Here is a 12,305-nt window from a genome sequence, read left to right as displayed (position 1 = left end):
ATGTATGTGCTTCCATTTGAGGCAGAGGCATGTAGTGTGCATCCTGCTCTGGTGGTACCCTCATTTGTGAACTCTCTTGCAGCATAAACCTTTGTTCTGGGCTTCTTCTCTGTTCTGAAGCAGGAAGGGAGGGGGAGAAAAAAAAGGGATTCAGAGTTCAAGGTTCCCTAGACCAAAGCTTTCATACTGAAAAAAAGTACTTGGCATCTTGAGGAAGAAAAACATTTTGCCAGAAGAAATTTTCCTATGGCAATGAATTTAGAATATGTGAATGAGCGTAACTTAGTCATCTGGAAGTTGGTATTCAGTGGGAGGGAGGGTCCTGCTCTACTTATATTTGGTTGCTGTACTCATTTGCCTTTCTCAGCATGTTGTTTTTCTTAACAGTAAAGAAGATAAAGTTAATGAAGGAATGATATTACATAGGTGAAAAACTTAATCATGATGCATTTGCATGACATAGTAGAATATCCAAAGCAGATGACTGATGACGGTCAAGCTACCATTTCCCATCTTTTAAAGTCTTGAGTGTGTAACCTAATTTACATTCTCAATAATATGTGCAGGAGTGTTCTGGAGTTTAATAAGTAGGAAGCAATAAGGTTTTAAGTTTCAGTTGTAGCACTGATGTCTTAAAGTTTTCAACTGAACTACAAAATTGTCTTCAGCTGATCTACAAAATTGTCTGCCGTCAGTCTTTGGTATGCTGGATGGTTCACTTTGGGTTTTAAGTGTTTGGATGGGCAAGAAAAATCCTGGTCATGACTGATCATGCTGTATTTTCCCTCATCCAAGACTTAGGAAAATTGCTCTCTTTGTTACCACCTTGTAGAGTATCAGCTCCTATAGCTGTGTACTAATTCTGGCTTTTTTAGAACCACTCTGTCATGGTTGGAGGTAAGGGATCTTCTGACCTGCATGGTGTCTTTTGGAGGGTAAATTGAGACGATGCAGGAGGAAAGAGTTTTCTGCTGACCATTTAAAATTATTCTGACATTTCCATTGCTGCTTTGGTGGTGAAATGAGCCCAGCTTTATAACAGCTGGTTATGACTATAGTATGCTGCCAAAAATTTGCAGGAATGCAAGAGAGGAGAAAAATTTGGACTTTAACAGCATATACATCATCCAAAAGTGAACAGAATTTCATGGGACAAAATGAAAACAGTTATGTAGCCCATGGGGATTTCCTCTACTGAATATCAAAGGTATACTGTAAACCACTGAGGTGTAGGCACTTCTGCTTGAAAAGCTTTCAAGATCCTTTATGATGAAAGTAGTTAGGCAGTTGAACTGTAAGGGTTGCTAACAAGTCTCATTAGAAAGTACATAGCAGTGTTATTTGAAATGTCCCATTGACCTCAATAGGTCTTTGTTTTATTTCTTTTTTTTCATTGTTGCTGTTTGACATTGAGACTGTGTTGAAAAGACACTGTGATTTGATGTTTTTGGGTATGCCTGGCATTTTCATCTCAGTGGCCTGGCTCACACTGGGCCAAATTCAACTTCAACAAACAAATGTCCTAAACTAGAAACTGCATTCTTTTAAAAGCAAATATTGAAATTACAGTTTTTGCGTATCATGGTTTCTGAATCTTTTAGGCATAATAAACTTTTTGGTTGCTAGATGTTTTCATTTTAGTATGTGTGTATTATGTACTTAACTGTTGGACAAAGAATTATGATGATCTGTACTAGAAGATTATAGTTTTTTCCAAATCTACAGAAATCACTACCATGCAAACAGCAGTCTTGAGAATAATAGGAAACCCTTGCAGAGTGTCATCAGCTTCTCTAGTAAACCTTTTAAGACAGAGGCTTTAATTCTGAATAGGGTCCTAAAGAAAGACCAAAAAACTCGCTTAAAAAAGGAAAAAGAGGGAGTTTAAGAATATCTGAGTTACCTGCTCCTGATTTTCATTAAACTTCACAGCTATCTGGAATATTCCTCTCTCTTTTTCAATATTTATGGGCACGTCAGTCCAAAAACTGCAACTGGCAGGCATGTTGGAATTTGAAATGTGTTGCTTCCCTAGCATGCTGAAAATCGAAAGTTTTATTCAAATTGTAAAAGGCAAATATATTTGATAACTTTCATTACAAAGTTAATTTGTTTGGTGCGTGTAGATTTAATCAGGATGCAACTGGAACTCTCTTAATCTCATCTAGCAAGTCCCTTTAGACTAATTGTAGCTTGACTTTTGGAGTGGCTGTTTAGAGATCTAAGAATCAAACAGTTAATGAAAAGCAAGCTGAAGATGAGTGCTGCTGAAATCTGAGGAGCTCCATAGTTTTCATTTAGAAATATATTAAAAACTTAAAATTAATCAGGATTCCAAAAATTATACTTCAGTTCTCCTTCAGATATTTTTTTCCTTTATATTTCTCTGACGTTAAATAAGCAGATACACAAATGATTGTAATTTATCTCAGCAACTAAAAAAGAAGCTTTTCAGAACAAAAGGCACCTGAAGGTTGCAGATTTTACTGATACAATCATTCATGTAATGCCACTGGTACACAAAATATGGAAGGAGTTGCAGATAAAGGAAAATAGAGTTCTTTGCCAGGAATACCACCTTCATTGCTCTTTTTTAGCTGAACCGCACACAGGGCTCCCCAGTCATGCTGTAGAACAGCAAGTGGTTTTATTCCACCAGCCTGGCCAATACAATCAACATTTATGTGAACAAATTACAGATAACTGCAACAAGATTATCTCTACTACTTAACCTGTGAACTCTAGAAGCTCAGTGCACACATGTAGTCAAGAAATCAATGGCAGTGGTACAGCCAGCCTGGGTACATAAGGAGAGGTGTTAGTTGTCTGAACGAAGTTGGAAACAGAGGTTTGTTCGAGGGAAGATGATTTGTGGGGTTGCTGGAAGACATTTCTTGAATACCCCAGCTTATGTACTCTGGTCAGGTGAAGCAGGAATGATATTCTTCAGCAGCTGTGTGTGGGTTCTCACTCCGCTCCACCAACTTCCACAGTTTTTTTCAAAAATACTGTAGTTTTTCTGTGTTTTACATGAGAAGCCTAAGGGACTTCTTTTTGTTTGTATTGATATGTTCCTCATCTGTGCATATTGTTCTCATTATGTACTTTATGAAAAAAGCAATTATAGGGATAAGCTAAAGTAAAAATATATGCAGTAGTATTGTTTTAGTAAAACATACTAAGATAGAAAAAGATGTAACAATAAGAGGCATAGTCACAGGGTCAGTATAGCGAGGTCTTGGCTCCCATTGCAGCTGGGGCATAGCAAAATTACATACAAGAATTTAAGGAATTAAAAGTCATAAGATTGCTAGGAATTATAAGACTCAACTGTGTCTGAGTATAGTAGAATATTTTAGTGCTTTATTAAAATCAACAGTTAAACACAACTTGCCGAAAAAGATAAGAACCAGAAAAGTCATAACTCCAACCTAATAATACAGATTTTTTTGAGCAGCAGCATGATAGTAAAATAACTCTTGAATCTCTGCTCTTAATAAGAATCCATTGCTGGAGTTGCGTAGCAAAGAGAACCTCCTTTGAGACTTTTATTTAGCAGCTAAATCTTATGAAATTATGCATTACTTGATAGATGAATCAAATCAAAACAAAAAGAAGTAGAGAATTAGAATAAGCAGACTAAACTGAAATCATGAATTGGAATAAGCAGACTAAACTGAACATTTTTGTGTTGAGTTGAGCACAGGTGCTGTATGTGTAGGACTGTGTGCTTACTAGTTCAGCTGTCTTGTTGAAGCTAAGGTTAATAGCTTAAAAGTTGATTAACTTGCCATACCAGTCTCACCATACTTTTGTTTTTCCCAAACTAGATGAAAGGTTTCTTTAAGTGTGGTTACTGTAGTACTGCATTCCTGATGGTGCTGGTAGCTAGTGACACTCTTTGTTGTAGAAGTCAGGAAATGTGGGTTGAGTCTCTGGTTTCTGTGTGGCTGGAGTACGAAAATATTCTGTTCTAAATGGCAAGGTCTTGCTGGAACAACTTGGTATGTATCATTGCTAATACAGACTATGTGTCTGTAGGTTTTGCTTTTCAGATGAATTCACTTGCTTGCTGTAATGCTAATTCACTTCCACCCATGCCAAAATAATGCTAAAACTAAAACTGTTTTTTTGCAGCGAGACATCTCTGTATTTCTTAGTGTGGTTGGTATGGGCATCTTGCTTTTTTTTTCCCCCAAACCCAAACATAGGGTCTAGTTGTTTAAATGGGCTGACATTTAACAAAAATTAATTTCTTTGCACTAATTAAAACAACCCTTGTGTCATGCAGCCCTGTATTTCCATTTGAATTTTTAATTTAAATATAAAGAAATTATTCATAAATGTTTACATAATAGAATGTTTGCATAAAGTGCATTTAATGTACACCAAGCTCAAATGTGTGAGACTTTCTTGCCTGTTTGGCTTGTTTATCTAAGTTCTCCATGGAGTGTGGGTGGGGCAGAATTGGCACTGGAGACTTGAAAAAGATTTTATGAATTTGCAATTAATGTAACTGAAATATTAGAACCCTTGTGAGAAATTTCATTTTGACTTGTGTTTATTGAAAAGTGAGATAACTTTACTGAAGTCATGTTGACACAACTTCCTAAATCAAATACATCTGTAGTATGCTGGATGTTAGTGAAAGGTCCTAAGGTTACTCGTTTCATGTCTGAAGGAAAAATTTGCTGTGGAAATACAGCCCCTAGTATCTCTTGAAGCTGCTGCTTGGGTTGAGAGCATCATTTAGTCTCCTTCCTAACCCCTAGTCTCTTTGCTAAGTATTGCAACCATTGAAATCTTTATTATGTACTGACATGTTATATCTAGCTACATTAAGGACCAGCTCCTCAAATATGATCATAAGGGGTATAGTTCATATCTGTGGAGACAAGTTTAATCTGGTGTAGAACATGATAGTTGTTTGCATGAGAGATGTTGTAGTTTAATTCCTGGCTCCCCATGTTCACTCTTAAGTAATTGTTATACACTTCAATGTTCTTAGCCATGTCCTTTGGTGCAGAAATGTAAATAGAAAGATCAAACCCTATAGGTCTTCAAGATTTTGTGAAGAGATTGGTGTCATTAAGGTGTGTGTACAGACTGTTCTGTGGTGCATCTCTTGTGTGTTCCTCATTACTTCACAAGAAAGTCATCTAGTTTTAGCATGCTGAACATATTGAGAAAGCATGGTGATTTTAGTTTCCTCGAAGACTGAAATATAAAGAGAATGTGCCAAGGAGTTAAGCAGTGACATGCCTTTGTAATGTGCTTATTCTTTCTGGCTCTCCTGGATGGAGATAAGGAATTGTCCTACAAAGAAGTGAGAAGAGACCAGAAATGAGTATTTTGTTGTCCACTTTTGGGATAAGTGCCAAAACTTTGTTTTCTGCAGGTTTACTAGGCAACTGTGAAGTCTGAGGAATTACACAGTGGTTCTAAAATGACTTTTCAAATAAACTTTTAATATGAAAAAGATCTGGAATTTCTTTAGTATTGCCCATACTCCCTGCCTTCCACACCCCCTGCCCCAATTCTGCAGAATGATGAAAAAACCCCTAGGTTTTATAGTTCTCCCTGTTACATTATCTGCAGAGGGAGTGAAACTCCCAGTACACTCACTCAAATTTTTTCTTCTATGAAATACAGAACATTTTGCATATAACAGTAGTATTTTAAAGAGTTAAGTACAGCTATGTGCTGTTATTATTTGGCAAGAATGCTACAAATGTTGAAAGAGTGAATTCATCACAGATAAGAACTGAAAAAAAGAGGATGAGTTAGGATAGGAGTTGGGTTTTTGGAAGTAGATTGGAAAATTAATATTCCAATAATTGTCCTCTAAAATGGCAAGATACCTATCCTTCTAGCCTGTATTTGTTTATTGAGGTTTTAAGACTTCTAGTTATGTTTCATAGGATCATTAGAGAGTGCTCTCTAACATAACTGAGATTCAGTAGAGTAATGCTTTCTTCATTTCACTGCCTTAGAAACAATTTTTTGCCTCTATTTTGAGTACTGTTTTGATTTCCCATCTGCTTGAAACAGTTGACTTGCAAAGGCTGCAAGCAGAGATTGGCCATAAAGATACAGCAAAATTAAAAATACAGCAGAATGCTTCCCTTGTTTTCAGTTGACTTAAAGCATTTTTTAGCTACAACCGCAGTAACTGTATGTTGAAGAGCAGGAGGCTGTGAGGATGGACTATTTCAGCTGCAGTCAGGGATGGAAAAGAAATACTGTTTCAGGATCTTGACTTTGTTTTTTGGAGGCTGGTGGTGGTGTATTTGTTTGTTTTTAACTTTGTAGACCAGTATATTAAAAACCAAACCAAAATACCAGTGCCCCCTTTGTCCCAACCCCAAAACTCTGCTAGGCTTCAGATTATAACTTGGAGTTAGAAATAGGTGCCTTCTGCTAGATGAAGAGCTGCATATATAATATCTCTTAAGTTTTCTAGAATGACATTAAATTGGTGAAGGAATGCTGAATATTGTACCTTTTAAAGGTTTTATTTTACACTTTTTTGCATTACTTTTTAATTTTGTTTTATTGTTTTGCTTCATGAATAAGAATCATGATGTTACAGCCAATGTTAGGAAATTTGTCTGTTTTCTAATACTATCAAATCTGGGCATTCATCAGGTTAGAGCCAAGGTTTCATGATTTGGCAAGGCAAGAAAGATTCAGCAGTAAGAAAAACTGAGTACATTGTCTTTGGGAAAGCATTCAGGTCTCTGATAAGACTGGAATTCTGCTGTTGGTTACATCATTCATGGGAAGCCACATGCATACAATTGGTATCTGGCTTTAACTTGCATAAGAGAAGGCTAGTCTGTAGAAATAGTTTTTGTTTTGTTTTGTTACAGTACTGCTGTGTCTTTTCTGTTTATTTTTTGTGCCACGTTGAAGTAAAATTACAGGAGAATTTTTATATATAATGATTTTTCTAAAATGTAGTTAAGAACTGTCAGGACATTGTTTTCTATAGTCCGTTGAAAATTCTCCTCCTATTAATCCATAATCTATTTGGACTGCTTGTTGGATGATGAAAAAACCCAGAAAACTATAAAAGTATGCATTTGTTAAACTTTGTGTAGTGTGGTCATTGCATTTAGTTCTGGATTTAAACTCTGAAAGGCGGTAGTGTGGGTTGAGGGAGACTGAAATCTACATTATTTTGCAAGAGTTAAGGGGAAATAATTGAATAATTGTTCTGTAATTTCATTAGGACTTTAGCATGACATTTTAAATATATTATCAGTGATTTGGATCATTTCACACTTGGAAAACTTTGCCCTTATAAAGGAGATGGATAGAAGATGAGTTTAAAATAGGAGGCTTGGCGCATGCTTAACATCTTTAGAGGGCTTTGAATGTGAGGATTGTTTCCAATAAGATAGTTCTAGAAAAACCACAGCATTTTAATCTGTTCAAAGTTTCAGGCAGCAAGATTTCCCAGTTGTGTGATAACCTCAAATAAAACTGCACAACTGCAAAAAGCTGGAGAAATTGTGCAGAAAATAATCTGGAATTATTCTACATAGCTTTTTTTTAAAAATAGAAATACTAAATGAGTAACTCCTCCTTGCATTCGTCTCTGAAGTAGTCTGTACACTGTGGGTGCTCTTATATCCTGTGGTTCTGGGAGTTTTGCACCTGAAGCTTTAGTAAGAGGAGAATACAGGTTTCTGCTTACGTGGCACCCACTGTGCCTCTGCCCATAACCATTTATCCGCATGTTGCTGAAATGTCCAAGGAATAATGAGCTGCCTTTTCTTCTCAGTTAGAATTAAAGTCTTGCTTAGTCTGGAGAAAGGGAACTCATGGTGGTGCAGTGTGAGAAGGTTGTTGTTTGTCACTTAAACCTCTGTTTTCTGTGCATAATCTTACCCTTTTACATGGATTGCCTCTTGCCATTATCTGTGGTAGCTGCACAGCATAGATGATCCCTCATAAAAAATTAGGCCGTGTTATAATGTATGCAGCGTGCTGTGGGTGCAGTACCATTCACCAGCACTGCATTTGTGCTGGCTCCACTACAGAATTGTCATCATCAGTTTAGAACCAAAGCCAGTTACATTACCTTATGCTAAAGGTTTCATCGTAGAGATGATATCATAATGTCATAGAAATAATAAAGCTAGACCTTTATAGTTTAATTGATTCTGGAAGATGGTAGCCTGTGTCCAGTTAAAGGCAAAGCTTATATTGGGTTTAACTGGCGTGTATTCACTTAGCCCAATGTGTCACCACTGTTTTTTGTTACAATAAACCTTTAATCTGTTTATATTATTGCACCTTATAGGCATTAATGCTTACAAGCCTAGTGGGATATTTGCTAGGTGGTTATGCTAATAAACATGCTAATAAATTTATCCACTCAATTGATATTAGTGTTCAGTCTTGTCTAGTCCAGTCTTTAAAGGTGTGTTCCTGATGGATTTACCTAACTCAGTCTAATTAACATTGCTGGTTGATGGAGTTAAAGCCTAGGGGAAGCTTAAGCATTAACTTGTGAGGTTTAGCACTTTTTGAAGAACAATTGCTTTGTTTTCAAGTTTTAGCAAGGGGTTAGGTCAAAACCAGTAGGAGATTAAATATCACTCTTAATTTCCAGGCAAAGTAGTGCCTTAGCTGCGTGCTTCCAGAATTTCAGGCTTTCTGTGATTCAGTGCAGCTTCTCTTCTATGTGTAGTACAACACAAGAGAGAAAAGGTGTTATTCTTTCCCTATATATCAGAGGTTGGGAAAGACCTCTGAGATCATACAGCCCAACCCCTGACTGACCACCTTGTCCTTAAGTGCCACACTAAGCTGTTTCTTGAGCACCTTCATGGATGGTGATCCCACCACCAATGTTTAACAACCCTTTCCGTGAAGAAATTCTTCTTGATGTCCAACCTACCAAGATATCCTTCTCTTTGAAAGGATTGAGTAATTATTGAAACCTTAGAAGTTCAATGTTTAAGCTTGTTTTTGCATTAAAAGCAATTATTATTATTATGGTGTCTGCCTGTCTCAGGGTTTCATCTCTTGTTAGTTTTGATTTATTAGCCCTTTTCAGTAAATATTGACAAATATCTCAGAGGGAGGAGGAATAAATATCTTAAAGACATTTATAACAGCAGAAATTTAAGTCAAGAGGAGAGACATTATTAGTGGCTGAACTGAGGAAGAAAAGTTGTGAGACCCAGAGGAGTTGGCAAAGGTTAGGGTGATTTCATCCATGTTTCAGGCATGGGAAGAGCTTTACAAAGCCAACCAACCACATGGCACAAATCTGTAGGAAAGTAAGCTTTGTTAGTTATAGCGCATGTTGAATGACTCTTAAGCAGTAACATTTTACCAATAGCTTTTTCTTAGGTAATCTGTGTTAAACAAGGTGGCCATGGAAGTCAGCAATTCATTGTGTGCATGTTAACTAATAATTTTAGTTTAGATTTCAAAGGTGCATTCAAGATACATTGCATTGTCATAAGTAAAATCAAAGCTTAGTCTTGAGATGATGGACTAGAGCTGATTAGGAAGAGTTAATTCAGAACAAGCTTGGAAATTTGTTTATTTGTTAATGTTACTTTGTGGATTCCTAAAAGCTATTCTGTAGGATGCTTGAAACACCTCTTATTTGGGTGTAGCCCTTTATATAAGTAGTTTAAATTTTTTTGCTAATAAAACTTTTCAAGTAACTTATGTCAGATCAGAGAGGTTTTCTTTCTGGATACAGTAGTGGAAAAAATTCTTAGATGCAATTGCAGAAAAAAGATGCTTCAGCTCTCTGGGAAACCTCGGTCTGGCATCACAGTTACAGATGGCATATGAAGCTAAATCTTTTATATCTGTTGTTTTACAGAGAGACTTGATGTCATTATTTTCTTTTTTTGGGAACACATGGAAGAGGTTTCTTTGAGTCTTTATACCAATTAGGTAATTGATTATATCTTATCACGCTTTGCAGTATATGAAAATCAACTTGTATATGTGCATAAGGGTTGCATAATAGCATCAGCAGGCTTGTCACTTTTCTGATGGATGTAAAAGTGCTTATCAAAGGGCATTTTTTAATGAGGAAATTGTTTGCTTTTTCCCATAAGACTTCTGTTTCATATTTGTAATGTTATCTATTTGTTTAGATAATTGAGACGTGGAATTTTCTTTGCCTGCAATTGTGTTGTTTTTCCTATTAAATCAGAAACTCATTTATTGTGTGATGGGATGAAGCCTTTTTGGCAAATCTCAGAACTGTCTGGTACCTGTTTCTGACCTTGTCACTACCTTGGAAAGGTTTTAATTTAAAGCATTTCTTAATGTCAGTCAGAAATGCAAACGTGGTAAACCAATGTTTACTGCTTTTAGTTACAATTTTTTGGTGGGGTCACAACAACCCCATGCAGCCCCACAGTCTTGGTGCAGAGTGGCTGGAAAGCTACCTGATGGAAAAGGACCTGCAGGTGCTGATTGACAGCAGCTGAACATGATCCAGCTGCACCCAGGTAGCCAAGAAGGCCAGTGGCATCCTAGCTTCTATCAGCAATAGTGTGGCCAGCAGGACCAGGACAGTGATCGTCCTACTGTACTTGGCACTGGTGAGGCCACACCTCAAATCCTGCATTCAGTTTTGGGCCCCTCACTACAAGAAAGACACTGAGGTGCTGGAGCAAGTCTGGAGAAGGGCAATGGAGCTGGTGAAGGGTCTGGAGCACAAATGTTATGACGAGCGACTGAGGGAGCTGGAGTTGTTCAGCCTGGAGAAAAGAAGGCTCAAGGGAGCCTCCTACACTCTCTACAACTACCAGAAAGGAGAGTGTAGTGAGATGGGGGTAGGTGTTTTTTCCCAGGTAACAAGGGACAGGACAAGAGGAAATGGCCTCGAGCTGTGCCAGGGGAGGTTTAGATTGGATATTAAGAAAATTTTCTTCACTGAAAGGGTTGTCAGGCATTCCAACAGGCCACCCAGGGAAGTAAGTGGGGGAATCACCATCCCTGGAAATGTGCAAAAAACATGTGGCTGTGGTGCTTGGGGACATAGTTTAGTGGTGAATACAGCAGTGTTAGGTTAACAGCTGGACTGGATGATCTTCAAGGTCTTTTCCAACTGTAATTATTCTATGATTCTGTAATTTTATGATTTTGTTAAAAGTTTTAATAGCATTGTTAAATATATAAAACATCTTAGAACTACTATAATAAAATATCTTAAAATGGGTCTTTTACTGCTTTGAGATCATAGCTTCATTTTTCGTTATTTCTTATTTCTGCTTAACTAATGAAAGGGATCCATATGGCAGCTGTTGTTTATATATTCAGGACTCAGATTATTGCATTGTCTTGCCTTGCTGCTTTTTTCACTTTATTAGTAAGGAAAATAAAGTTGATGTTTTGAGGGGTTTTTTTTAATGTTATGTGGGTCAGAGACAGATTATGATACTAACTTAATAATGCTCTTTTAATGAATGGCAGATCTTTGTGCACCTGAGAAATAATGATGGAAAAGACTTAGGTGGGTAAAAGGAGTCAGTAAGCAGAGATGCAGGGTGCCAGCCATTCTAATACAAAGCACCTTCCTTCCTAAGTGATGTCATCAGCAAACTAAGCCAGCCACTTTTTAAATGGAATTGTGATCGTGTTCTGCAGTGAGTGTTGACATAATTTAGGGATTTAATGTGTCTTTGAAAACAAAATAATTTAGGAGAACTTCAGTGTTGTTGGCCTTTAATTTGGGTGAAGTGATGAGGTTGTCGTGTCATGCGTGCTGGTATGCAGATGGTAATTCTGTAGCTGTGCTAATTTGAGTACAGCTGTGATTAACTTCTGCTGCAAAACACTTGTAGTCCCCAGTTTTTTGCCACTTTCTGCTTCTCATTTGAAGTAGATTTCTTTTTCTTCGTGGTTGGAATCTTCCCATTTCCATTCAGTTCACTTTCCATTCCAATGAAATGAAGATGGTGGTGAGGGAAGTAAACCTACTTCCCCAGCAGGGAGCTAGATGAAAATTAGCCAAGACAAGTTAAGGAGTCTCTTGGGAAATCATTGTGGACATTTTAGACTGCTGTTTCCAGTATATTGACATCTGATCAAGGTTATAAATATATACCAAAGAAAAAAAGTATGTATACATTGATTAGGTTTTTTAGAAAAGCATTCACTTTGTTAGGAAAGTGAACAATATATATTTCCCACTTCACATGCAGATTTATGGTAGGAAAACTGAATCAGACCTAAGCCTATTGAGGTCATCTGACTTAGATGTTAGAAATGGTGTCATTAATTAGCTGTGATTTTTCAGACAATCCTGTGGGAAA

At 37.1% G+C, this 12,305-nt stretch overlaps 2 protein-coding genes across 7 annotated transcripts in view; both read left to right on the top strand.

Annotated features, from left to right (window-relative positions):
* The window catches only part of LOC120411747, a 32,278-nt gene extending 21,241 nt beyond the window's left edge, over positions 1 to 11,037 (top strand). The window contains 4 exon segments of the mRNA XM_039569646.1: positions 10,541 to 10,613; positions 10,616 to 10,651; positions 10,654 to 10,973; positions 10,975 to 11,037. Coding sequence (XP_039425580.1) covers positions 10,541 to 10,613; positions 10,616 to 10,651; positions 10,654 to 10,973; positions 10,975 to 11,037 — 492 coding nt within the window.
* NCOA2 (nuclear receptor coactivator 2) overlaps positions 1 to 12,305 on the top strand; it is a 189,710-nt gene that overhangs the window by 39,100 nt on the left and 138,305 nt on the right. Inside the window, exon 1 of one of the 6 annotated variants that reach the window (XM_039570563.1) lies at positions 3,985 to 4,004. The exons of the other annotated variants lie outside the window; for them this stretch is intronic. The gene's annotated coding sequence lies outside the window, so the exon portion shown is untranslated. Of the gene's footprint in view, positions 1 to 3,984; positions 4,005 to 12,305 lie in introns of those variants that run through there. 6 annotated transcript variants of the gene reach the window in all.

This window comes from Corvus cornix, chromosome 2 (genome assembly GCF_000738735.6).
Source record: "Corvus cornix cornix isolate S_Up_H32 chromosome 2, ASM73873v5, whole genome shotgun sequence".
NCBI classification, from domain to species: domain Eukaryota; kingdom Metazoa; phylum Chordata; class Aves; order Passeriformes; family Corvidae; genus Corvus; species Corvus cornix.
This window is presented reverse-complemented; position numbering and strand designations above follow the sequence as displayed.